The sequence below is a fragment of the Myotis brandtii genome, unplaced genomic scaffold, assembly GCF_000412655.1.
Source record: "Myotis brandtii unplaced genomic scaffold, ASM41265v1 scaffold1074, whole genome shotgun sequence".
NCBI lineage: Eukaryota > Metazoa > Chordata > Mammalia > Chiroptera > Vespertilionidae > Myotis > Myotis brandtii.
Window position 1 is genome coordinate 376,339 of NW_005353653.1, and position 26,486 is coordinate 402,824.

The 26,486-nt window shown below is 40.1% G+C and overlaps 1 protein-coding gene across 3 annotated transcripts in view; it reads left to right on the top strand.

The window, feature by feature from the left end:
- TBCEL (tubulin folding cofactor E-like) overlaps positions 1–25,873 on the top strand; it is a 75,368-nt gene extending 49,495 nt beyond the window's left edge. For all 3 annotated transcript variants that reach the window (XM_014541842.1, XM_014541835.1, XM_005857106.2), the window contains one exon: positions 23,273–25,873. In XM_014541842.1, the coding sequence (XP_014397328.1) occupies positions 23,273–23,591 (319 nt within the window). In that variant the 3' untranslated portion in view covers positions 23,592–25,873. The remainder of the gene's footprint in view (positions 1–23,272) is intronic.
- The last annotated feature ends 613 nt before the right edge of the window (positions 25,874–26,486 follow it).

The following is a 26,486-nucleotide window of genomic DNA, read 5'->3' on the forward strand; positions in this document are numbered from 1 at the left end:
TTGAACAGCCCGGAAATAATTAAGTTCAAGAACCATGGTCCCCCTGTACCAGTCACGTGTGCTCTACGTCTTAGCTCTGCTGGAAGAGGCAGGGCTTCCTGAAAAATGACTTGATCTGGTGACACTTAGGAGAGAAGAACCCAGGCAGCTCTGAGTGCGGGCACAGGAGCACGTGTAGTGAACTGCAGGGTTCTGTGTGACTTCATGAAAAGCAAGCAGGAGTTTGGCAGATAATTCTGGGGGGGGAGGTAGGGACCAGAGCGGTCTATTAAAGACCTCGCTATGACATACTAGGAGACCAGGACTTTGTGTAGCTGTGGGAAATCATTAGAAGGGTTCAGTGGGGAAGGCACAGGGCAGACTTCAGGTTATATGTAGGAGAAGCTGAGAACCCCAGAGCCCCAGTTCCCAGTGAGACGTTAGTAGAGGCAGGCGTATGTGCTGGAGGTTGCCTGTGTCTTACAGAGATGCACGTTGGCACTGCACTTCTCCACGCATTTGACGCATCCTCAGAAGACACATTGTGAAGCTCTGCTCTCTTTTTTTTTGGTATTTAGAGACCTGATTTCTCATGGGGTAGAAAAGTATCATTTAGAGAGGAAGGGACTTTCATGTTTATGGAGCTGGTATAGTATATATGTTTATTATTTTTGCCTTGCCCTTTATCAGATGTCTGTCCACATTGCCTATAGTTGTCAGTTTTTCCTTCATTTTAAAGTGTTTACTTTATCTCTTAATTTTCTCTGAGAGTTTTAATTTAAATTGCTTATTTGTACTCCACTAATATCCAGTCATAGTTTTTTATTTTATTTTTTTTAATTTTTTTATTGCTTAAAGTATTACAAAGAGTATTACATAAGTCTCCTTTTTTTTCCCGCCCTTGACAATCCCCTGGCCTCCCCTACCCCCCAGTGTCTTATGTCCATTGGTTATGCTTATATGCATGCATACAAGTCCTTCGGTTGATCTCTTACCCACCTCCCTCCTGCCCCCCAACCCTCCCCGGCCTTCCCGCTGCAGTTTGACAATCTGTTTGAGGCAGCTCTGCCTCTGTATCTATTATTGTTCATAAGTTTATAATGGTCTTTATTATCCATGAATGAGTGAGATCATATGGTATTTTTCCTTCATTGACTGGCTTATTTCACTTAGCATAATGCTCTCCAGTTCCATCCATGCCGTTGCAAATAGTAAGAGTTCCTTCTTTTTTACAGCAGCATAGTATTCCATCGTGTAGATATACCACAGTTTTCTAATCCATTCATCTACTGATGGGCACTTAGGCTGTTTCCAGATCTTAGCTATGGTGAATTGTGCTGCTATGAACATATGGGTGCATATATCCTTTCTGATTGGTGTTTCTGGTTTCTTGGGATATATTCCTAGAAGTGGGATCACAGGGTCAAATGGCAGTTCCATTTTTAACTTTTTGAGGAAACTCCATACTGTCTTCCATAGTGGCTGCACCAGTCTGCATTCCCACCAGCAGTGCACGAGTGTTCCTTTTTCTCCGCATCCTCTCCAGCACTTGTCGTTTGTTTATTTGTTGATGATAGCCAGCCTGACAGGTGTGAGATGGTACCTCATTGTTGTTTTGATTTGCATCTCTCAGATGATTAGTCCAGTCATAGTTTTAAAGAGAGACAAAAAGAAAAAGAGAAACTATGTAACTTTTATTTTATAAATCAGAGTACCTGCATCTTTGGGGATTCGATGGTTTCTTTGTGTTTTTGAGGATACTGGCGGAAAGTAAATTCGTTGATTTGGGGTGTCTCTATTTTTCAAACTTTCACATTTTCTCCTGAGGAGTTCTAGGAAGCGTAGCTCCCATGAACAGTTATGTGATGGAGGAGATGCTGCTGTCAGAGCAGTGGACGTGCCAGACGGGGCTTTGTAAAGGCCTTGCTTTGGTTTGCTCTCCTTGGGACCTGGCTTGCGGGCCCCAGGCTCCCTACACTGTACCCTGGGAGATTCCTGTTTACGATGCCGTTTGTCAGGTGCTTCTTTGGTAGTCGCAGTGGTCTGCTTTGTAGAATACGGAGACTAATGGCTTTTCTGAATAGAGCGGATCGGATCTCCCTGCGCTGGAGAGCGGGCAGCAGCCTGTATTTGGACACCATCAGGGAGGCTCATTTTGTCCGGGTGCTGGAGAAACTTAGTGTGCTGTGTCCTTGACCTCATGCTCCTCGCAGACAGAGGGCCTGCTGTGTGAGGAGACATTCCTGCCCAGGACCTGGGTCTCCTGGGCTTCTCCAAGCTGCCAGGCTCCATCATCCTCCACAGGGCCCTGGCCCCGCCCTCCTCGCTTCCCCGCGAGTCGCAGGTCGGGGACACAAAGGGGCTTTCTCCTGCCCCCAGAGCCTCTGAAAGGCGAGCTTCCCCTGGGGCACAGCCTTTGTCATTCTGACTACCTGGGGCTTTATTTTGACTTGTTGCCACTTTCCCAGCCGGGAAGGCGGGGGAAGGAAGGGGGGAGATAGGCTGCCTTCCTTATCGCGATTGGAATTCTGTGTGGGGATTTGAATCTACCTGCAAAGGAAAGACACAGAGAACCAGCCCAAGCCCTGGTATCCAAGGGGATGATCCGGGGCCCCAGCTTTTGTTTGGCAAGTGCAAGGGGCCAGCTTTATCTTTTGTGTTTTGTTTGCTTTTTGGAATCAAATCATGAAAAATACTGAAATAATAAAACACTCATGTTTACACTGTTCAGAACTGGTAATGTTAATATTTTACTCTTCAAGTTTATTTAATTAAAAGGAACAGTATTACAGATCAAGTTGGAGTATCCTTTGGACTCTATTATCAGTCCTGTTCCTTACTGCAAGAAGTGACCACTGGCAAAAACTTGATTTGTATCCTTGGTGTCTGCGGATTATATTTTATATATCCATTAAAATATAAAGTAGGATTTTATAATTGGTTGTCAACATGCATTGCAGTTTCGTCTCTCAGTCTGTAGCTTTTCAATTGAATCTTTTCACTTTGTATTTTTTTAAAGAATTTCTAAAAATTTAATATAAAATATCAATCCTCTATGGTTTATTCTTATTTCATCTTATTCAAAAAATATTTTCCTTTACAAAGATAACTTAAGATAATCTCCTGATTTTTTTTCTTGAAGTATTTTCGCATTTGTGTCTTTGATCCCGCTGGGATCTACTTTTATGTGTGGTGTCAAATAGAGATCCAAGTATTTGTCTCCCCCAACCCCCCATGTTGATAATTGGCATTCACCACTGATCTGTAATGCTGCCTCTGTCATATTGTCTTGTTTGCAACATACAAATATACATACATGGTTTTGTTTCAGGGCTCTGTTTTGTTCTATGGTGTATTTGTCGATTCCTGTGCCATTACAGAATTGCTAAATTGCTGAATTCCCAATTAGAGTAAGTTTCTCCACCTAATTATTGTTTTCAGAATACCATAGTCATTATAGACCATTTTTCCTATGAATTTTAGGATTAGCTTATCCAGTTCCACAAAAATCCCACTGTAACTTGTTTATTTCTTGAATCCGCTGGCTGATTTGGGAGAGTTGACATCTTGATGCTGTTATGTCTTCTTACCTGTGAGCACCTTTTTGTCCTTTAGCAACGGTTCTAGTTCCCTCACAAAGGCCTTTTACATCTTTTGGTAAATCTATTTCTAGGCATCTTGTACATTTTGTTGCTGTTTTAAAAGCAATAATTGTTTCATTCACTACTTTCTAATTGGTTATTGTTAGTGTGTAAGCATGCTTTTATTTTTGTGTGCTGATTTTTAGAGAGGAGAGAGAGGAGAGAGAGAGAGAGAGAGAGAGAGAGAGAGAGAGAGAGAGAGAGAGAGAGAGAGAGAGAGAGAGAGAGAGAGAGAGAGAGAGAGAGAGAGAGAGAGAGAGAGAGAGAGAGAGAGAGAAAGAGAGAGAGAGAGAGAGAGAGAAAGAAAGGAAGGAAGGAAGGAAGGAAGGAAGGAAGGAAAGAAAGAAAGAGAGAGAAACATCGATGTGAGAAAAACATCCATCAGTTGCCTCCTGTATGCACCCCTGTCTGGGTATCTAACCTACAAGCTAGGTATGTGCCCTAATCGGGAATTGAACCCACAACCTTTCGGAGTACAAATGATGCTCCAGTCAACTGAGTCACACCAGCCAGGGTTAGAATAGTTGATCTTTACTTTTCTTTCAGATCCACGTAGACAGTCATATCTGCAAATAATTTTTATCCCTCTTTTTTCTGTTTCTTTTTTTTGGGGGGCGGGGGGTAGGGGAGGTGTAGGAAGTTCTCCAGTATAATATTAAAACTGAACAGTAAAAGAGGCCATCTTTATCTTGTTCCTCACTTTAAAGGGACTACTTCCAAACTTTCAATGTGAAATATTTTGATATAAAATCTGACTTTTGCTGTAGGTTTTTGATAGGTGCCCTTCATCAAGTTAAGGTAGTCACTGTCTCTGTTTTTCTAACAGTTTCTTTAACTTAAATGATTTTTTAAATAAAATGTTCTTTGTGTATTCAGATAAGCATGTTATTTTGTTCTGTTAATCTGAATTTTAATCATACTTTTTCAGATATTGAATTATATTTACATTTCTGGAATATTCAACTTAGTTGTAAAATATTGTGTTCTTTTCAACTCTGCAGAATTTAATTTCATAATGTTTTGGGAGGATGTTTCCATCTACTTTCATATTTATTTATTTATTTATTTATTTTTTTAAAGCAAATTTATTTATTTATTTATTTTTTTAAATTAAATCTTTATTGTTCAGGTTACATTTGTTCCTCTTTTTTTCCCCCCCCTAACCAAGTCCCCTAAAAATCTTGCTGGGGTTTCAATTGGGACTGCTTTGAATTTGTAGACTAATTTCGGGGATAATTGACATCTTTACAACATTAAGTTTTCTCATCCAAAAACATAAGCAGCTATTTACATTCACCTTTTGTTCTATATCTTTCAATATTTTTTTTTTTCTGGAAAGAGTTTGTGCATATTTTGTTAAGCTTACTTCTAAATATTTTATATGTATTTATTGATGTTGTCCACCTGATGTCAGTTTTCAGAAAAAAAAATGTAGTAAGATCTCCTCTTGTGCTTATGGTTGCCTTTATTTCTTTGTAATTCTGTCAGTTTTAAAATATATGCATAACAGGATGTTAAAATTGAAATTTTGATCAGGACTCTGTCAAAGATTCATAAATAGCTGAAGTAAAACCAATGAATCATTGAAATATTAATTAGTAAAAATTTATTTGGCACACACCAAAAAGACAGTTTGCAAACTGGGAGCATTAAAACCAAAACATGGAATGAGGCTCAGGGGTATGTGTTATAAAGCAGTTTATATAGTGAGGAAGCAGCAACTGTTCATCAGAGTGATCGGTTATAATAGAATTTTCTTAAGTGATAGGGAATTGGTCAGTGGTTACCTCATATCAACCTTGGGAATCAGTTCATGTTACTAATGATTTTCAGAGGCATAAGCAAGAAATGACCAAGGACAAGTTAGTCTTGCAAAATAAGCTAAATTATGCTTTATCTTTTAAAAAATCTATCTTTATTGTTTTTTGTTTTTTTTGCATCTTATCCATTTTATTTATTTATTTATTTTTTAAATCTTTATTGTTCAGATTACATTTGTTCCTCTTTTTTTTCCCCCCATAACTCCCCTCCACCCAGTTCCCACCCCACCCTCTTCCCTTACCCCCCACCCCCACTGTCCTCATCCATAGGTGCACGATTTTTGTCCAGTCTCTTCCTGCATCTCCCATTTCCCTTTCCCCCCCAAGAATAGTCAGTCCATTCCCTTTCTATGTCCCTGATTCATTATAATCACCAGTTCATTCTGTACATCAGATTATTTATTCACTTGGTTCTTAGATTCACTTGTTGATAGATGCATGTTTGTTGTTCACAATTTGTATCTTTACCTTTTTCTTCTTCCTCTTCTTAAAGGATACCTTTCAGCATTTCGTATAATACTGGTTTAGTGGTGATGAACTCCTTTAGCTTTTCCTTATCTGTGAAGCTCTTTATCTGACCTTCAATTCTGAATGATAGCTTTGCTGGATAAAGTAATCTTGGTTGTAGGTTCTTGGTATTCATCACTTTGAATATTTCTTGCCATTCCCTTCTGGCCTGCCAAGTTTCTGTTGAGAAATCAGCTGACAGTCGTATGGGTATTCCCTTGTAGGTAATTGAGTCTCTTTCTCTTGCTGCTTTTAAGATTCTCTCTTTGTCTTTTGCTCTTGGCATTTTAATTATGATGTGTCTTGGTGTGGTCCTCTTTGGATTCCTTTTGTTTGGGGTTCTCTGCGCTTCTTGGACCTGTAAGTCCATTTCTTTCACCAGGTGGGGGAAGTTTTCTGCCATTATTTCTTCAAATAGGTTTTCAATATCTTGCTGTCTCTCATCTTCTGGCACCCCAATTATTCTGATGTTTGTACGCTTGAAGCTGTCCCAGAGGCTCCTTACACTATCTTCGTATTTTCGGATTCTTTTTTCATTTTGCTTTTCCGGTTGGGTGTTTTTTGCTTCTTCGCATTTCAAATCTTTGGCTTGATTCTTGCGCTCCTCTGGTCTGCTATTGGGTGTCTGTATAATATTCTTTATTTCAGTCCGTGTATGCTTAATTTCTAGTTGGTTCTTTATCATAGCATCGAGGGTCTCATTAGTTTTCGTGACTCTCTCCTCAAGTTTATTGACAGCTTCTAGCACATTTTTGCAAGCCCTCAAAATTGCGATTTTTAGCTCTATATCCTCCATTTCTGTCATGTTTTTTTGTCTCCGCATTTTTTATGCTTTCTTGGTGCACCCCCTAGTGGTCTTTGTGCGCAGTCTTGTTCTAGTTGAGCCTTGATTGTTGTAGTTAATACTAGAGGGATTTGACCACCAGGCCGACTGGCTGTGTGAATCAGCTGTGTCTGCCGCGGAAAACTTCTGTCCTCTGGGGAGGTGCTAATCTAGCCTTTGCCTGAGGCGATCTGGCAAATGGCTCTGCGCAGGGCTTGGGCGGGGCGGGCTCAACAGGGCGGGCGGGCGGAGGGAGCGGTTATGGCCCCTCTCAGTCCCGTTCCCAGAGGCTCTGCTTCTCAGAACCCCCGGAACCGCTGCAAACCTCGGAGGGAAAGCTGCCTTCCAACTGATGCCAGACACTCCCGCTTCTCCCGTTTGGGTCCGAGTCCCCAGCGATTCGCCCGTATCTGGAGCTCAGAGTCTGAGACTCCCCCCTGACCGAAAACGACAACCGCGCTCTCAGCCACCAGCCCGCTTTGCGCGCGCACCTCCGCACCTGAGTTTTTTCCACACTGCGCCTCCTCTGAGCCTCGGTGTGCTGTTGTTTTTCCTTCTAGTTGAAGAGTCTCTCCTCAGCCAGCCTTCCTGTGGTTCTGGGTGATGTCCGTTCCGTCTTTTAGTTGTATTTTTGAAGTGGTTGTTTGCGGCAGCAGTCTCCGGTGTTTACCTATGCCGCCATCTTGGTCTCTCTACTTTCATATTTAAAATTGGTCTGTCATTTTCTTTTCTACTATTTTTTTCTGGGTTTGTTAGGAAGGTTATTTAGCTTCATAAAATGAATTGGGTTGGTATTTTTTTTATTTTTCTATTAAATTAGCTGGTTCTTTTCATTTGAAAATTTTAGTTATCCATAATATTCTTATGATTTGGGGGTAGATATTCAAGTTTTTAAATTATCTTATACTATGTAATTCTAATTTGGACATGGAACCTGATTACCATTTTTTAAAAGGGTATAGACCAAAAACTAAGTTCTCTCACTTTTATCCTTAGCAGCCACTCGGGTATTTGGTCCTGAAGCACCTACTGACACTAGTCTTCTGCTATAGTTTCCATTGCTATTCATTGTACAAATTTTGTGCACAAATAATCACACAACAATATATGTTTTGCCTTTTTCACATAATAATAGATCTCCAATATTATTCCATAACTAGAGGTCCGATGCACGAAATTCGTGCAAGAGTAGGCCTTCCTTCCCCTGGCTGCCAGCACCGGCTTCCCTTTGGCACCAGGGACACAGGCTTCCCTGGCAGAGGGAGGCCCCGCCCACCTGCCACAGCCTGCGGGTCGGTGGCCTGGGCCTCCCTCTTTGGAGCAATCCTGGAGACCCCCCCCCCCCCCGGGTTGATTGCCCTGCCGGCCAGTGGCCTGGGCTTCCCTCTGTGGGGCAATCATGGGTCCCCGACCAATCGCATAGCACCTGCCTTGGCTGGCCTGGAACCAGTGGGTGTCATAGCATGGTCCCGGATGATGGTGGTTCTGCTATTCAGCTATTTGGTCAATTTGCATATTACACTTTTATTATATAGGATGAGGGATTTTTAGTAGTGTCCTTTGTTTAAAGTAAGGTTTATTGTGGCATAATTGAACCAGAATAAGTTTTATCCTTTTTAGTATGCATTTCTGAGTTTTGACAAACACTACAGTATGTAACCACCAGCACAGTCAGAATATACAAGTTCTTCACCCCCCCCAAAAATATTCTGTACTCCTAAACCCTTACCCTGACTTCCACGCTCTGGCAACCACTAATCTGTTTTCTGCCCCTATAGTTTTGACTTTTCCAGAATGTCATATAAATGGAATCATAGAATATAACTTTTTTAAATTGAAATTTTTATTGAGATAATAGAGGATTCACATGGAGTTGTAAGGACTTATACAGCCAGATCCCATCTACCATTTTCCCTATAGTAAAATTTTGCAGAACTATAGTGTGGTGTCACAACCAGGAACTTTATGTCGATGTCATCCTGTGATCTTATTCAGATTTCTTCAATTTCACTTGTACACATTAGTGTGTGTATTTGTTTATATTTTATTGCATGTATAGATTAAGGTAACTACCGCCATTGTCAAGATACTGAACAGTTCTATTACTTCAGGATCTCTCAAGTTGCCCCCCTTTTAAAAATTGATTTGAGAGAGAGAGGAACGAAGAGAGAGAGACATCGATGTGTGAGAAATTCATTAATTGGTTGCCTCCTGTACATGCCCCTATTAGAGATTGAACCCAAAACCTAGGTATGTGCGCTGACCTGAGATCGAACCTGCGACCTTTTGGTGTATGGAATGACTATCCAGCCAATGGTGCCACACTGGCCAGGCTCAAGTTGCCCTTTTATAACCACACTCAACTTCCTGCCAGGTCCTCCACTCCCATCCCTAACCCCCAGTAGCCATGAATCTTTATTTCTAAAATTTTGCCATGTCATAAATGTTACATAAATGTAATTATACAGTATATAGCCTTTTGGAACTTTTCCCCCCACTTAGCATAATTTCTTGGAGATTCATCCTAATTGTTGCATGTATCACTAGTTTGTGCCTTTTTACTGCTGAGTAGTATTCCATGGTTTATGTATGTAGTACCGTTTGTTTAACTGTTCACTTGGTAAAGGACATCGGATTTGATTCCAGTTTCTGAATGTTATAAATAAGGTAATCTATGAATATGTTTGTACAGTTCTTGTGTGAACATAGGTCTTCATTCCTCTGGGATAGGATCTCAAGAGTGCAGTTGCTGAGTAGTATGACGATTGCATGTCTCGTTTTGTAAGAAACTACTTGCTGTTTTCTGGGTTGGTTGTGCCATTTCACATTCCACCAACGATAAATGAGTGATCGAGTTTTCTGCATTCTTGTCAGCATTTGGTGTTGCCACTATTTTTATATTTTAGCCACTCTGATAGATGGGTAATGCTACCTCATTAATTTTCATTCCCCAGATGCTAAACATGTTGAACATCTCTTCATGTGCTTTTGTTCTCTGTAAAGCCTCTGCAGTGAAGTATCTCTTCGTGGGTTTTGCCCATGTTTTTAGTGGGTTGTTTTGTTTCTTTACTGTTGAGGCTGAGAGCTCTTTGCTGGATATGTGATTTGTAAATATCTTCTATTTGTATTAGCTTGTCTTTTCATATTTTTTGCATGAGCTTTGATAGCACAAACATTTTTAATTTCGATGAGTGCTCAATTTATCAATTTTTTATTTTATTAATTGTGCTTTTACTGGTAGGAAATCTTTGTCCAGCCAAAGGTCTTGAAGATTTTCTTGTTTTCTTCCTAAAAGTTGTGTAGTTTTACATTGTACATTTAAGTTCATAATTAATTTTGAGTTTTTGTGAAGAGGAGAGATTGAGGCTGAGGTTTATGTTTTGGCCTATGGAGAGCCAATTGCTCTAGCACCGTTTTGTTGAAAAAGCTGTCTGGCCCATTGCATTGCTTTGGCAACTTTTTAAAAAGTTAATAGAGCATGTTTGTGTGGGTATATTTCTGGGTTTTCTGTCCTGTTCCACTGACCTGTGTGTCTGTTGCTTCACCACTACCACACTGCCTTGAGTCCTGTGGCTGTATAATAAGCTTTAGTATCATGTCGAGTGATTCTTCCACTTTATTCTTCAAGAGTATTTTAGCTATTCTAGGGCCTTTACCTTTCTATATAAATTTTAGACTAAACTTGTCTCTGTCTACAAAAAATCTTGCTGGGATTTTGATAGGAAATTTATTAAAGCTACAGATCAGTTTGTGAAGATTGACATATTTACTCTATTGGATCTTCCAATACATGAACACAATATGTCTCTTTATTTATACTAGAGGCCTGGTGCACGAATTCATGCACAGGTGGGGTCCAGCCGGCCCACCCCCATGGGGGCCATTGGGGGTGGGGCCGGCTGGGAGGAGGGGCCACGGGTGGTTGGCCGGCCAGCCCTGCCCCCAATAGGGGTCAGGGGGGCTGATTGGGAATGGGGCCGGCCAGGGAGAGGGGCCGTAGGAGGTTGGGGGGAGCCCCAATCAGGCCGGTTGGCTGCCGCGGTATGCGTCATAGCAACTGGTTGTTCTGGTCGTTCCGTCGTTCCGGTCACTTGGCTTTTATATATATATATATATACTGTTTTTTATTCCTCCCATCTTTGTTTTATCCATCAAAATTTTGTTATTTTCAACATACAAAGTCTTGTAAAATCTTTTGTTAGATTTACGTCTAAGTATTTCATGTCATTTGCAAACACAAAAAATTTTATTTCTGCGTTTCTAATGTATATGACTTTATTTCGTTTTTGTGCCTTTTTACAGTGGCTAGAACTTCTAGTACTATATTGCTTAAGAGTGGCAAGGTTGGGCATCCTTGTTTTGTTCCTAATCTTAGGGAAAAGAATTCAGTTTTTTACCACTAAGTATAATGTGAGCTATAGGTTTCTTTTGTTGGTGCTCTTTATCAAGTTGAAGTAGTTCCCTCTGTTTCTGACATACTGAGAATTTTTATCATAAATAGGTATCAGTTTTTTCTAATTATTTTTTGTATCAATTACTCTGATATGATTTTTCTTCATTAACTTGTTGGCAGGGATGCCATACTGATTGATTTTCAAATGTTAAACCAGTCTTGCATACGTAGAATAATTTCCACTCAGTCATGATGTATATTTCTTTTGATACGTTGTTGAATTTATTTTGATAATATTTTGTTTAGGATTTTTGTGTTTAAGCTAATGGGAGATGTTGGTATGTAGTATTTTTTAAGGCAATTGTCGATTCTTTTGGTATCAGGATAATACTGGCTTCACAAAATGAATTAGTAAGTGTTCCCCCCTCTTCTGTTTTCTAGACAGGATTGTGTAAAATTGGTGTTAGATCTCTTTTTTATTATTTAAGTTTTTAAAAAATTTAATTATAGTAAAATGCACATAAAGTTTACCAATTTAATCACTTTTTTAAATTATAAAATATACATAACAAAATTTACCATCTTAACCATTTTTATGTGTATTGTTCAGAAGTGTTAAGTACATTCACATTGTTGTACTGCAAATCTTCATTGGACAAAACTGAAACTGTGTCCATTAATCATCAGCTCCCCAGTGCCGCCTCTGCAGCCCCTGCAACCCCTGCAGCCATCATCATTCTACTGCGTGTCTATGAATTTGACTCTGTACATAAATGGAATCATGTAGTACTCATCTTTTTGTGTCTGTTTCACTTAATTTCCTCGAGGTTCTTCTGTATTGTAGCATATGACAGATTTCCTTCTTTTTAAGGTTGAATAATATTCCATTGTGTATACGTTTTGTTTATCCATTTATCCATCAATAGACATTTGGGTTGCTTCCATCTCTGTAATAGTGTTGCTATGAACATGGGTGTGCAGATATCTCTTCAAGACCCAGCTTTTTATTTCTTTTGAATCTCAGAAGTAGGTTTGCTGAGTTATATGGTGGTTCTATCTTTAATGTTTGAAGAACCGCCATACTGTTTTCATAGTGGTTGCATCCTTTTATAATCACACAACAGTACAGAAAGGTCCCAATTTCCCACTAACCAAGATTTGTTATTTTGTGGTGGTGGTGTTTTTGATGGTCATCTTAATGGGTATAGAGGTGGTGTCTCACTGTGGGTTTACTTTGTATTTCTTTGATAATTAATGATGTTGAACATTTTTCTTTGTGCCTGTTGGCCATATGTATGTCATCTTTGGAGAAATATCTATTCAAGTCCTTTGCCCATTTTTTAATCAGGTTTTTTGTTGTTGTTTAGTTGTAGGATTTCTTTATAAATCCTGGATATTAACCCCTGTGGGTTGCCTTTTTGCTCTGTTCTTTGTACCCTTTGCTGCTCAAAAGTTTTTAAGTTTGATGTAGTATCCATTTGTCTGTTTATGCTTTTGTTGCCTGTGTTTTTTGGTGTAATAATCCAAGAAATCATTGCCAAGACCAATGTCATGTAGCTTTTCCCTTATGTTTTCTTCTGGGAGTTTTATAGTTTTGGATCTTACCTTTAGGTTTTCAATGTATTTTGAGTTACTTTTTTTGTATATGGTATAAGGTAAGGGGTCCACTTTTATTTTCTTGCATGTGGATATGCAGTTTTCTCAGCACCATTTGTTGAAGAAATTGCCCTTTCCCTATTGAGTGGTCTTGGCATCTTTATTGATGGTCACTTGACCTTGTACATGAGATTTTATTTCCGGCCCCACTATTCCATCTTATTGGTCTATATGTCTGTCTTAATGCCTGTGCCACACTATATTGATTACTGTAGCTTTGTAGTATGTTTTGAATTAAGGATGTGTGAGTCCTCTATTCTTAATTTTCAAAATTGTTTTTGGGGTTCTTGGAGATTCCATATGAAATTCAGGGTGATTTTTTTCTATTTCTGCAAAATAGTACTTTGGGATTTTGATAGGGATTACATTGAATCTGTAGATTGCTTTGGGTAGTTTAGACATCTTATAATATTGCATATTTCAAACCATCAACATGGAATCTCTCCATTTATTTGTGTCATCTTTAATTGCTATCAACAATGTTTTGTAGTTTTTAATGTAGCTTTACTTTTTAAAAATTGATTTCTGCCCTATCCTGTTTGGCTCAGTGGATAGAGCGTCAGCCTGAGGACTGAAGGGTCCCAGGTTTGATTCCCGTCAAGGGCACATGCCCAGGTTGTGGGCTCAATCCCCAGTAGGGAGTGTGCAGGAGGCAGCCGATTGATGATTCTCATCATTGATGTTTCTGTCTCTCTCTCCCTCTCCCTTTCTCTCTGAAATCAAATATATATATATTTAAAAAATGATTTCTGCTATTTTTGTTATTTCTTTCTTTTGGCTTTATTTGCTTTTTTGTTTGTTTGTTTGAGGTAGGAATGTAGATAATTGATTTGAGACTCTTCCTAATAAATATTTAGTACTGTAAATTTTACTCTCAGCACTGCTGGCATCTCACATGTTTGATATGTTATATTTTTATTTTCATTAATTTTTGTTTTTTAATTTTTCTTTTATTTGTCTTCTTGTTTGACCCATGAATTATTTACAAATTTAATTTCCAAGTGCTTAAGGATTTTTAAGTGTTTATTGATTTTTACTTTGTCTCCATTTTGGTTAGAGAACATACCCTGTGCAATATCAATTCTTTTAAAGTTCTTACCGTTTATTTTATGGCCTACCTTGGTGATGGTTTCAGGGATGCTTTCATAAAAGGTGTTTCTGCTGTTGTTGGGTAGAGTGTTCTGTAGATGTCAATTAGATACTATTGATTGACTGTTTTGTTCAAATTTCTTCTTGCTGATTTTTTTCTTTAGTTTTAACCTTTGCTGAAAGGAGATGTAGAGAGCCTTTTTTGTCTGGTTTCTTTTACTTGGCTTGATGCATTGGAAATTCACTTGCTTTATGTACATGACTAGTGAGATTCCTTTTACTGCGCAGTAGTATTCTTTTATATAGATGTAACATTTTATTCAGCCACCCATCAGCTAAGGACATGTGTGTTGTTTCCATTTTTTAAGCAATTTATTAAGAAAACTTTGATAGCCCTAGACAGGTAGCTTAGTTAGGTGGAACACTGTCCCATACACCAAAAGGTTGCTGGTTTGATCACAGCTCTGGAGTATAATTTGGAGGCAGGTAGTGTGGTATCTCAGGCTTCATTCTTTCTCAGGATTACTTCAGCTATTTGGGTCTTTTGTGGTTACATACAAATCTGATGACTTTTTGTTCTGTTTCTTTTAAAAATGACATTGGGATTTTGAGAGGATTGCATTAAATCCATATATTGTTTTGGATAATATGGCCATTTTAACTGTGTTGATTCTTCTAATTCATGAACATGAAATATCTTTCCATTTCATTGTGTCTTTTTCTACCTCTTTTACTAATGCTTTGTAGTTTTTAATATATGGTTCATTCACATCCTTTATTAAGTTTATTGCTAGGTATTTTATTCTTTTGGTTGCAATTGCTAAATGAATTTTTTTTCTTTTTCCCCCTGAAATTTCATTGTTAATATATAGGGAAGTCATGGATTTTTATATATTTATTTTATATCCTGCAACTTTACTGAATTTGTTTATTGTTTCTAAAATTTTCTTGTGGAGTCTTTAGAGTTTTCTATATACAGAATCATATCATCTGCAAAAGGTAATACTTATTTCTTCTTTTCCAATTTAGATGTCTTTTCTTTCTTTCTCTTGCCTGATTGTTATGGCTTGTACTCCAGAACTATGTTGAATAAGAGTGGTGAGGCCCAGCCAGTGTTGCTCAGTGGTTGAACATTGACCTATGAACCGGGAGGTCATGGTTCGATTCCCGGTCAGGGCACATAGCCGGGTTATGGGCTCAATCCCAGTGGGGGAGGGGGAGTGCAGGAGGCAGTCGATGGATGATTCTTTCTCATCATTGATATTTCTATTTCTCTTTCCCTTTTCCTTCCTGCCTGAAATAAATAAAAATATATATTAAAAAAAAAGATTGGTGAAAGTGGGCAATCCTTGTCTTTTATCTGATTTTAGAGGGAAAACTCAGGTTTTCACCATTGTGTTGATGTTAGCTGAGGGTTTGTCATATATGGTCTTTATTATGTTGAAGTAATTTCCTTCTATACATATTTATTTTAATCATAAGTAGATGTTGTATCTTATCAAATGCTTTTTCTTCATCTATTGATAAGGTCATATAATCTTATTCTTTGTTTTGTTAATGTGGTGTATTATGTTCAGGGATGCTTTCATAAAAGGTATATTCTGCTGTGGTTGGGTAGAGTGTTCTGTAGATGTCAATTAGATACTATTGATTTGTGTATGTTGAACCTTCTTTGTGCCCCTGTAATGAACCCCACTTGATTGTGATGTATTATTTTTTAATGAATTGTTGTATTTGACTTGCTAGTACTATGTTTAGGAAATTGGCATTTGTGTTCATCAGAGAAAATGGTGTGTAGTTTTCTTGTGTGTGTGATCCTCGCCAGGTTTCCATATCAGGGTTATGTTGGCCTCATACAAGGCGTTAGGAAATATTGCCTCTTCCAATTTTTGGAAAATTTTGAGAAGGACAGGTTTCACATCTTCTCTGGAAGTTTGGTAGAATTCACTGGTGAAGCCATCTAGTCCTAGACTTATATTTTTGGGAGGTTTTTGGTGGTTGCTTTAATTTCTTCACTGCTGATCAGGTCTATTTAGATCAGGGGTCCTCAAACTAAGGCCCACGGGCCACATGCAAATACAAATATTGTATTTGTTCCCGTTTTGTTTTTTTACTTCAAAATAAGATATGTGCAGTGTGCATAGGAATTTGTTCATAGTTTTTTTTTAAACTATAGTCCGGCCCTCCAACGGTCTGAGGGACAGTGAACTGGCCCCCTGTTTAAAAAGTTTGATGACCCCTGATTTAGATTCTCCGGTTCTTCATGATTCAATCTCAGAAGGTTATATATTTCTAAGAACTTGTCCATTTCTTCTGGGTTATTGAATTTGGTGGCATGTACATAATTTTCATAGTATTCTAGTATGATCCTTTGTATATCTGTGATGTCTGTGGTAACTTCTCTTTCATTTCTGATTTTGTTTATATGAGTCTTTTCACTTTTTTCTTTAGTGAATTTAGCCAAGGGTATGTCAATTTTATTAATATTACCAAAGAACCAGCTCTTTATTGTATTAAAATTTTATATAACCTTTTTGTTCCCTAGTACATTCATTTGTACTCTAATTTTTATTATTTCCTTTCTTCTGACTTTGGGTTGCTTTTGTTCTTTTCTGGTTCTTTAAAATGCAATGTTCGGTTGTTTACTTGGGCTTTCTCTTGTTTCTTGAAATGGGCCTGTAATGATATAAACTGCTTTCACTGCATCCCAGAAGTTTTGGTGTGTCATATTGTCATTCTCATTTGTCTCTCTATATCTTTATATCTCACCTTTTATTTCTTATTTGACCCAGTCATTTTTTAGTAGTATGTTGTTTAATCTCCACGTATTTGTGGCTTTCTTTACTTACTTTTTTCAGTGGATTTCTAATTTCAAAGCATTGTGGTCAGAGAATATGCTTGGTATCATTTCAATCTTCTTGAGTTTGTTGATGCTAGTTTTGTTATCCAACATAGGGTCTATCCTTGAGAATGTTCCATGTGCATTGGAGAAGAATGTATAATTTGAAATTTGGGGTTGAAGGGCTCTGTAAATGTCAGTTATGTCCATTTGTTCCAATGTGGCATTTAAGGCCAATATTTCTTAGTTGATATTCTGTCTGAGTGATCTGTCTAGTACTGTCAATGGAGTAGTAAGGTCCCCAACTATGATTGTGTTCTTATCTGTTCCTCTCTTTATTCCTGTTAGTCGTTGCTTTATATATTTTGGTGCTCCCTGATGATGTGTATATATATTGAGAAGTATCATGTTTTCTTGATCTAGTGTCCCCTTATTCATTATAAAATGTCCATCCTTGTCTTTTGTTAGTTTGAAATCTGCTTATCTGTGGATGTTAATTGCTTGGAGAATTTATTTGCACCCTTTCACTTTTTGTCTATCTTTATCTTTGCAGCTTATGTTAACGTAAAAAAAAACCATTGAAACCTGTAAAGAATTTTTGTGAGTTTATTTTAGCCAAACTGTCGACATATGCCAGGAAGCAGAACCTCAACGAATTGAGATAGTGCTCCGGAGAATGGCAGGGTTACATCCGTATTTATACATGAAATTCATTGGTGACAGATTTAAGGAGGTGGGATTAAGCGAAGCGGGGAAACCTCTGTGATAGGATAAAAAGTAAAATGATGGACACATACTTAGATGGGTGCAGGAACAATTAACATGATGATGAAGGGATTTGTGGTATCTGTCCTGGGACCCAGCACACCTGGTTGTGCCCCAGGGGCTTCATAAAAAGGGGAGTCACAAGTTACCCAGACATCCCAAGGATATGTTATCTTAGATGCAAAAAGACAGATAGGCTCAGTTACGGTAAAGGTTGACCTTATCAGTGAAGATATTAGCTTAGGACTGTAACTGCCCACCATAACTGCTTTTAGTTAAGGTTTAATTTCAGACCATCCTTTGTGGTTACTTTAGGTCTCCGAGTCTGCAAAACTGCCATGCAGGCCTCTCCTGAGCTTGTCAGGTCAGCATGTGGCCCCTTTCGTCCACACTTATATGCATCTGACGAAGACAGAAAATGGCTAGGTTTTGTTTTTTGAGCCAATCTGCTATGCCATGCCTCTTTATTAGTGAATTCAATCCACTTACATTTCAAGTAATTATTGATGTATGAGGATTTCCTATAGCCATTTTATATTTTGTTTTCTGGTACCTCTGTGCCTCTGCTGGTTCTTTTTGTGTGTGTTTCTGTCTCTTTTTATTTGGTAGTATCCTATACTTCTTTCCTCTGTTTCTTCTTTTTCTAAGCTGTGTGTGTGTGTGTGTGTGTGTGTGTGTGTGTGTGTGTGTGTTTGTCTACCATTAGGTTTATGAAAAAGAAAGTTTCATATATACAGTAGTCCTTTATCTTTTGAGTGCATGTAATCTCCATCCTTTGCAAATTCAGACCTTTATCCCCTCCCCTTTGGTGTTTTTATTGTCACAGATTAACCCTGTTTATGCTGTTTGTTGGTGATATTACTCATAATCATAATTTTGTGACCTTTCGTTCTCAGTTTCAGGTAGACTATCCCCCGTGAGTATTTTCTGCATTGAAGTTCTTCTGGTGATAAGTTCTCTCAGCTTCTGTATGTCTAGAAAAGTCTTTATTTCTCACTCACATTTAAATGATAACTTTGCTGGATATATTGTTCTTAGCAGGTAATATCTCTCTTTCAGTAGTTTGATCATTTGGTTCCACTCTCTTCTGGTTTGTAGAGTTTCTGCTGAGAATTCTAATGATATTCTGATAGGTTTTCCTTTATAGGTTACGTTCTTCTTTTCCTTGGCTACATTGATAATTCTTTCTTTTAACTTTTGACAGTTTTAATACAGTGTGCCTTGAAGAAGGCCTCCTTGGGTTGAGGTAATTAGGTGCTCTGTTTGCTTCTTGGATTCTAGGATCTAGTTCTTTCATTAGGTTTGGGAAGTTCTTATCAACTATTTGTTTGAATAAGCTCTTCTTCCCTTCCTTCCTCTCTTCTTCTGGTATGCCTGTTTTCATATTGCTCTCTCTGCTGGAGTCATATAGTTCTCGTAGAGTCCTTTCATTTTTCTTTTCTTTTTTTTTTTCATGCTCAAGTCTCTCTTCCCTCTGCTACATTTCTAGATTTCTGTCTTCGTTATCACTAATTCTTTCCTCCATCTGGTCCACTGTATTTCCTGTGATTGCTAGTTCATTCTTGATCTCTTTTATTGAGTTCTTCATCTTCAGAATTTGTTTGGTTCTTTTTTCAATCTCTTTGGTAAAGTACTCATTTTGTTTGTTGATTTGTTTTCTGAGCTCACTAAATTGCCTGTATTTTTTCACATCTCATTGAGTATTTTCAGAAGTACAATCTTCAGTTCTTTGTCATTTATATCACATATTTCCATGTCTTTAAGTTTGCTTACTGGAGATTTTTCAGTTTCTTTCTGAGTTGCCTTGCTCCCTTGGTTTACTCATGGCATTTGATGGATTCCTTCTCTGTCTCGACATCAATGTATAAGTGGCACTTCTCTAACAGATTACTATGAAGAAGTCTTTCTATTCTTTTCCAGTAGGTGGCACTGAATAGAACAAGTTTTCTTAGCTCTATGAAATCCCAGTGCTGTCCTCCACGGCCAGAGAGAGGCTCCCATCTGTGTAGCCATAATGTGTCGGGGTGGGGTGGACTTGGACTGGCCAGCTTCTTCGTTGTTTTGCCCTCCTGGTAATGATGACCTTAGACCTTTACGGGGTTCCCCCTGCACCCAGCCCCGGGACTGTTCACCCTTTGCTCAGGGATAAAGTGATTCTGTAGTACCTGTTCTTAGGTTTGCAGATAATGTGCTTTGCAGCCCGACACCAAGGGCAAAGGGAGATGAGCTCTGGGAGGCTACAGAGGGTCAGGGCTCTGTGGCTTTGTTTCTCTGTTGGGGATGCTGATCACCCGGCAACCACAGTCGTACCCCATGCTGTGTCCTTGCCTAGGTCTCTGGGCTCAGCTGCAGCTCCTACTACTCATTGCTGCAGGAGTGTCCTTGGAATCTCTTTGCTCCTCCCTGCTGAGTGGAGTGCCAGCCACAACTGGATTTCTTCTTCTCTCTTCTCACCTCCCCAGTTTGTTCCAACTTACCCACCTTTAGATGTTTCAATGCGTGGATTTCTCAGGTGACTTTGTGCATTGAGCAGGAAATCCTTTGTTTAGTTATAGCTGTTGAAATTGTCGAAAATTCAAGGGGGGAGACCAAGGGAATCTTGCATGCTGCCATTCCCCGACATCACCTCACAGTAGCTATTTTAAGAAGAAAGGAATTTAATATAGAAAATAAGATGCTTACAACATCTTTGGAAGGTCTGTCTCCCTAGAACTGGTCTGTCTCTAGAATGCTACCACAGAACGAGCTGACCAAGGGCACTGCTACCTCTGCAGGAGCCCTATAAGGAGAGACTCAAGAAGTGATGTCCTGGTGCTGAGTCACACCACCTTAGCTGGGATCTGGAGATCAGCAAGCTATGGCCATGAACACACTGCTTGAACTACAATCTGGTAATTAGGAAGCCTCTACCCAAATTGTGCCTGCTAGATTCATTATTTCTCACCCCAGGGGAATTGAATGTGCTTGATAGAAGCTAAAGCTCACCTGCAAAGGAGTGTGGGAAACGTAGTTTTCAGTACCAATCTTTGCAGTTCAGGAAGGTATTTAGGGAAGAGGTTGGAACAGAAAAATGAGAAAGCTCATCCAGTTTATGCATCCACTAATTCAGATCTTTCTTTCCTTTTAAAAGATTATGGCAAGAAGGTTATTCCCTCTGTTGACCCAAGAAAGAATATACCTGCCAAATAGGAGTTTTTGTGGTAATTAGACTCAAATTCATACCTGAGTCTAGCAGCCATTATTTACGGAGTTCTCATGCACTCTGCGTTTCAGGGTAAGCCACAGACCGGGCGACCAAGCCTCCTGCACTGGGCTCCTGCTGTCTCAGTTGACCCTTACAAGACAGCTCCTAGGATTGAAATTCGACCAATAGGACTGAGACTTTCCTTGTCTAATTGGAGCTGTGCAGCTATATATCATTTGCTCCTCACTGACCAATCAGAGCATTCCATTCTGACCAATCAGGACAGTGCTATTTGGACTGATATAGATGTGGAGTCCCTACTTGCATACAAATGGACCAATCAGGGAATGGGTGCAGACACTCTTCTCTACATAAGTCAGCTTCACCTTTGTCTCAATGGAGGACACGTTCAGTTTCCATCATGACTGCCTTCCCGTGACTGGAGCTGTAACACCTGAGCCACTTTGAGCTACTTCATACCTGAGTGGTCTCAGCCAAGCTGTTTTAAAGTGAGCTGCTTCAGCCACACTGTTCTACATCTGAGCTTTTTCACAGCTGAGCTGTTTTCACTGAATAAATTCTCCCCCTTTGCCACACCAAATACGGGGACTCCTGTTGGCATTGAATTGATGATGACAACCTTTGGTTGACATCTCTTCTTCTGTTAGTTGCTGCTGGTGATTTCTTTACCCTTTTTAAAAGTACTACTTTGGGCTCAAGTCCTGTAATTTGCTTCATCATAACCCTACCTTTTCTAAGAAGTTCTACCTAAATATACTTTAATTATATATTTTCTAAGTCGTGTGTGTGTTTTAATAATGTAAATTCCAGAACAGTAGGAATGTAATGTTCGTATTTTTTTATTTGTTATGAAGTTAATTTACAAAGTGTTACTCACCTGTTATCTATATCATAAAAGCCTGTGGTCGTGATGCCGTAATGGCGTCACGACCAAATGAGCAGCGGCTCTCACAGCGGGTGGGGTGGGGCGCCAGCAGTGTCCACGGAGCGTGCGAGGTGTCACGGGATGGCAGACATGGCCGTGATGGCAGGCTAGGCCTAGGGGACCCTACACACGCACGATTTAATTGTGTGCTCAGCCTCTAGTTTTATATAATTCTTAAGACTGTCTTGTAGGAAGGGCAGATTTATTATCCCAATTTTACTAATGAGAAATCTGAAATCCAAAAGGATTGAGCAAGTTTCCAAGTCACACAGCTAATCGTAAGAGAGTCACATGGCTAATCGTAAGAGTCATGTGGCTAATGGTAAGAGAGTCACGTGATTAATGGTAAGAGAGTCACACGACTAATCATAAGAGAGTCTCCGACTCCAAGGCCAGTGCCACTTGGCCTTACCCTGACTCTCCTGTGGTAGAAATGCTTGCCTCCATCTCTGACCAGACATCTCACTGCGTCGTCTATGTTCCTGCCAACCTTAATTTAGCACCGATTTAACTAAGTTAAAACCAAAAGTAGGGGGGGAGAGGTGGGGAATAATCTTATGTGACCATTGTATTCTGATAATGAATTAACCTTGTTATAGTCTTGGTTATAATAAAGCTAATATCAGATCTTTTCAGCATTTTCCATCTCTGGTTTTTAGGAAACTGCTCAGCTTCCTCAATAAAATCAGATCCTCCAAGGATGATAGTGGAAACAAGATTTCCCACGTGGGAAGCTTGATCTTGGGGGCACTAGACTCACCTCTGTAATTCACTTTCCTCTTGGTATTTTTTGCTCTTTATTACTGCCTTGATCAAGGAACTTGTATCCCCCATTTACCACTTTTTTACAAGAATTTATTCTTGACTCTTCCACAAATTCCTTGTATTGTAGCCACTGAGACTAAGCTGGATCATTCAGACAGGCTAACACACCCCTGGGTGTTTGTAATATAGGACTTCGGGTTCAGGAACTGCCGGCCTACTTCCCTCTTCCCAGCTGTTACCAAGGAGCAGTGCTCAGACCCGCCTTCTTTATGAAGCACCAGGAAAGCCACTTCTACAAACTGGACTCCTCTCTGTGGTCTTCGTCGTGTCCTCTCTTTAGGCTCCGTTCTCACTGAGCCTTTCTTAGTAAGAAGGGACAGCAGGCACAGGGACCATCTTCAGGAGAGACTGTCCACAAGAACACGGTTTCACTGTGAGCTCAAAGGGCAACCATTTCTGATCACAGATTCCGCAGTGGTCATGAGAGACTTAGACAGAACCTGGGACTAGGCCAGTGATGGTGAACCTTTTGAGCTCGGCGTGTCAGCATTTTGAAAAACCCTAACTTAACTCTGGTGCCGTGTCACATATAGAAATTTTTTGACATTTGCAACCATAGTAAAACAAAGACTTATATTTTTGATATTTATTTTATATATTTAATTGCCATTTAACAAAGAAAAATCAACCAAAAAAATAAATGAGTTCGCGTGTCACCTCTGACATGCGTGTCATAGGTTCGCCGTCACTGGACGAGGATGTTAGAAGGATGCCGAGGGAAGCTGTGTGATTTACCAGGAGCTGGGAAATCGCTGGTACTCCATTGCGAGTGGCTTCAGCTCACACTGCCTATTTATCCTTCCAGGTATCACGAACTGATCACAAAGTATGGGAAGTTGGAGCCTTTGGCAGAAGTGGATCTAAGACCCCAGAGCAGTGCAAAAGTAGAAGTCCACTTTAACGATCAGGTGGAAGAAATGAGCATTCGTCTGGACCAGACAGTCGCAGAACTAAAGAAACAATTAAAAAGCCTCGTGCAGCTGCCCCCGAGCGGCATGCTGCTCTATCACTTCGACCATGAGGCGCCCTTCGGCCCCGAGGAGATGAAGTACAGCTCTCGGGCCTTGCACTCCTTTGGCATTAGGGATGGAGATAAGATCTATGTGGAATCCAAAACCAAGTGACCTCCCAGATTGGACTGCACACCCCAGGACTTCGCAGGGCAGTTTCCTGGGTTTTCTTTAGGAGGGAGAAGATTGGTTTGGTTTGGTTTTGCTTTGCTTTGTTTGGGGGGTAGAGGTGTATCCCCCCCCCACCACCCCGGAATGGGTCGGGGGCTGTTTGAGGTATTTTTTTACCAAGATTTCTTTAGCTCTGCCGGCAGAATTGGCCAAATCTCCAGCCTGTGTGCCCTCCCTCCCCAAAGGATGACTGAGAAACCCCGTCTTACTGTGTGCACCGGGCCACCTGCTGCTGGGTTATCATTCCGTCAGACCCGTGAGGACGAGGGTGGCATGGGAGTGCCTCCCTCCGAGGGTGTCTGGAGAAATCAGGAAACGAGGGTCCTCGCAGGAAGGGCCAGCCCTCCCCCCGTCCCTCTCCTCCCTCCCTCTCGCTCTCTGTGTTCTTTTGGTTCCATTTCTCATTGTGACTTATGTCAGCACGTTTACTAATGGTTTTATTCTGTCCATAATTAACTTCTCAACTTGGGTGATTTTTTTTTTTCATTTCTCCCTTTTGAAATAATTTAAAGTGTTTTAAGCATTTTCTAACCTGATTCTGACTCAGACACTCACTTAGGAGCTAGGACTCTATTAGGAGCTTGAAGAAGAGTAGGCGGAGAGTTCAGCTCCAGGAACACTTGCTGTTACTCTGCACAGCCCGACAGAGCAGGCTGGTCTCAGTTTTAATGTTCATCACACATTGTGTCAGCCTTGGCTCTCATAACATGGAACAGTCAGATCCCAGAGGTTTTTATTTTTTCTGATTGACTCTTTGTCATGACTTTAAGCTTCTGAAAATAGACACCCTAGAGTCATGCATAGCTGAGGGCGAGCTCATGAGTGCAGTGGGGAGCCTGGGGGTGCATGGGGCGGGCGCTGTGAGGCTTCCTGGGGTCGTCATTTGAAGGCCCTGCCCCTGCACTTGTCAGGGAAAGATGGGAACTAGCATCGGAGGAGCTCTGGTTCCAGTTCTCGCCTGGGACCTGGTGAAGCCATAATGGAGGATTCTCCTGGTTTCACAGTTTCACTTAGTTGCCCCTGCAGCACCACTCTGATTGGTGAGTGTCCAGACTTCAGAACTGCCTCCACATCAGAGTTTTTGCAGAAGCATATTTAAAGCACTTGTCTTTGAGATCTAGCTCCTTCCCTGCTCTGAAGTGTTGATTTGTTCTATCCCTTTGTCAGTCAGTGCAGGCTCTTGCTTATAATGTGTTTTTCTTGGTCCACCGTGTATAGAGAGAGACTTCGCACAGGCGGGCAGGAGGCATGCACAGGCAGGATTTTCAGAGAATGTAATCATTAGGATGGTTTTTGGCCTTTTAACATGCTTCCACCACTCCTGTGAATGTCTTAGGAAATTCCTTAGGTGGCTTGTAAATTCTTCATGTAAATGGTGTTGTGTTTATTACTATTACTTTTTAAATTTTCCTATGCCATAATAGCAGAAATTTATTCTCTTATGCACTTCAGGTTCAGTGTTTGTAAAGCCTTTGACTCAGGCCTCCCGAGTCCAATCTATATTCACCGAAACAGTAAAGGTGGAAACCAAAGGGATTGCGATGACGATGAGGCCCCGTCTCCTCTCCGGACTTGGTCCTTCCCAGTCAGAACATGGGCTGTGGGGGCCATGCTGCGCAGACAAGAGTCATTATTTTGCAACCACAATTTCCCGGCATATTTTTGGAAGTGGGCAAAAGTGTGGCCCTAGTGTCATGAAGGTTAAAACTGTGGAGGCTTTGTGTATGTGTGCATGAGTGCAGGCGAGTTTGAGAGAGAAACTGTATAGTTGAGCCTTTTGCTTTTGTCAGCCAAGGAGATAGATGCACCCTTATTTTTTGAGGTTGTGTGGCCCCTGACTGTCCCCCACAGAAGGCAGAGGGAACACGTGGGTTATGCTTTAATCATAAGTGGGATGGTCACAATTGGTAAGCTATTTTATATATGACAGAGTTCTATGAAATGCTTTTGTACTGTAGAGGCCTGCCACCGACTGCAGGTGCACTTCCATCACACTCGCATGTCAGGGGACTGCTCCTTTACCTGTGGGTGTGGGTGTTGTAGGGCATTGTAATGGATGGTTTTAAAACTTGCTGAATAATTTTTGATTGAGACAAAATGTAATACAATGACCGGTCTTTTAGAGTTACAGAAGTGAGAAAAGCGATTGAACATGTGTACTTGTAGACTTGTTTGGGTGGCTGAGTAAAGATGCTTCTTTTGAAATAAAATTGGTGCTGCATAGACACTTGTAACCAAAATTATTTTTATAACAGGCCAAGGAGGGAAGACACCATGGACCTTTGAGTCTACAAGTTATGCATAGTTGATTGCTGCTTTCTCTGTATTTTAATACTCACAACTCCAGGTTCAGCGAGAGCATATTACTGAGAGCATATCTGTGATCAGAATGCCATCATAGCCAGTATTACAGCTTGGTTGCTACCGCACAGTGTATAAAACCTGTCTTTTCTAAAATAGACATTCTTTCAGTTATGGAAAAGGAAAGGAGTAATAAAAGAAATCTAAACCAAAACCAAGGGGCCCTTTTGATATGTGAGCATGTAGCTGCTGAAGCCACATAGAAATCAATTTTTTGATTTGAAATATCCCAGAATGTTTTAAAGAAAAAAAGTTCAGAGTTGTATGTCTTTTTTATTAGAAGTTTCTATTGTTTCTGCAACCTATTGCCACCATTGCCATAAATACATAAAGCAGCAGGTATTCTTGTTTCTTTTAAACCTTTTGATGAAAATCAACCCAAAACAGGAGCTATGTGTAACAGGGCCTAATGTTACTATGCTGTGTTTAAAATTTTGTTTACATAACAAAATGGAAGTTCGGTTCTAGCCCAACGTT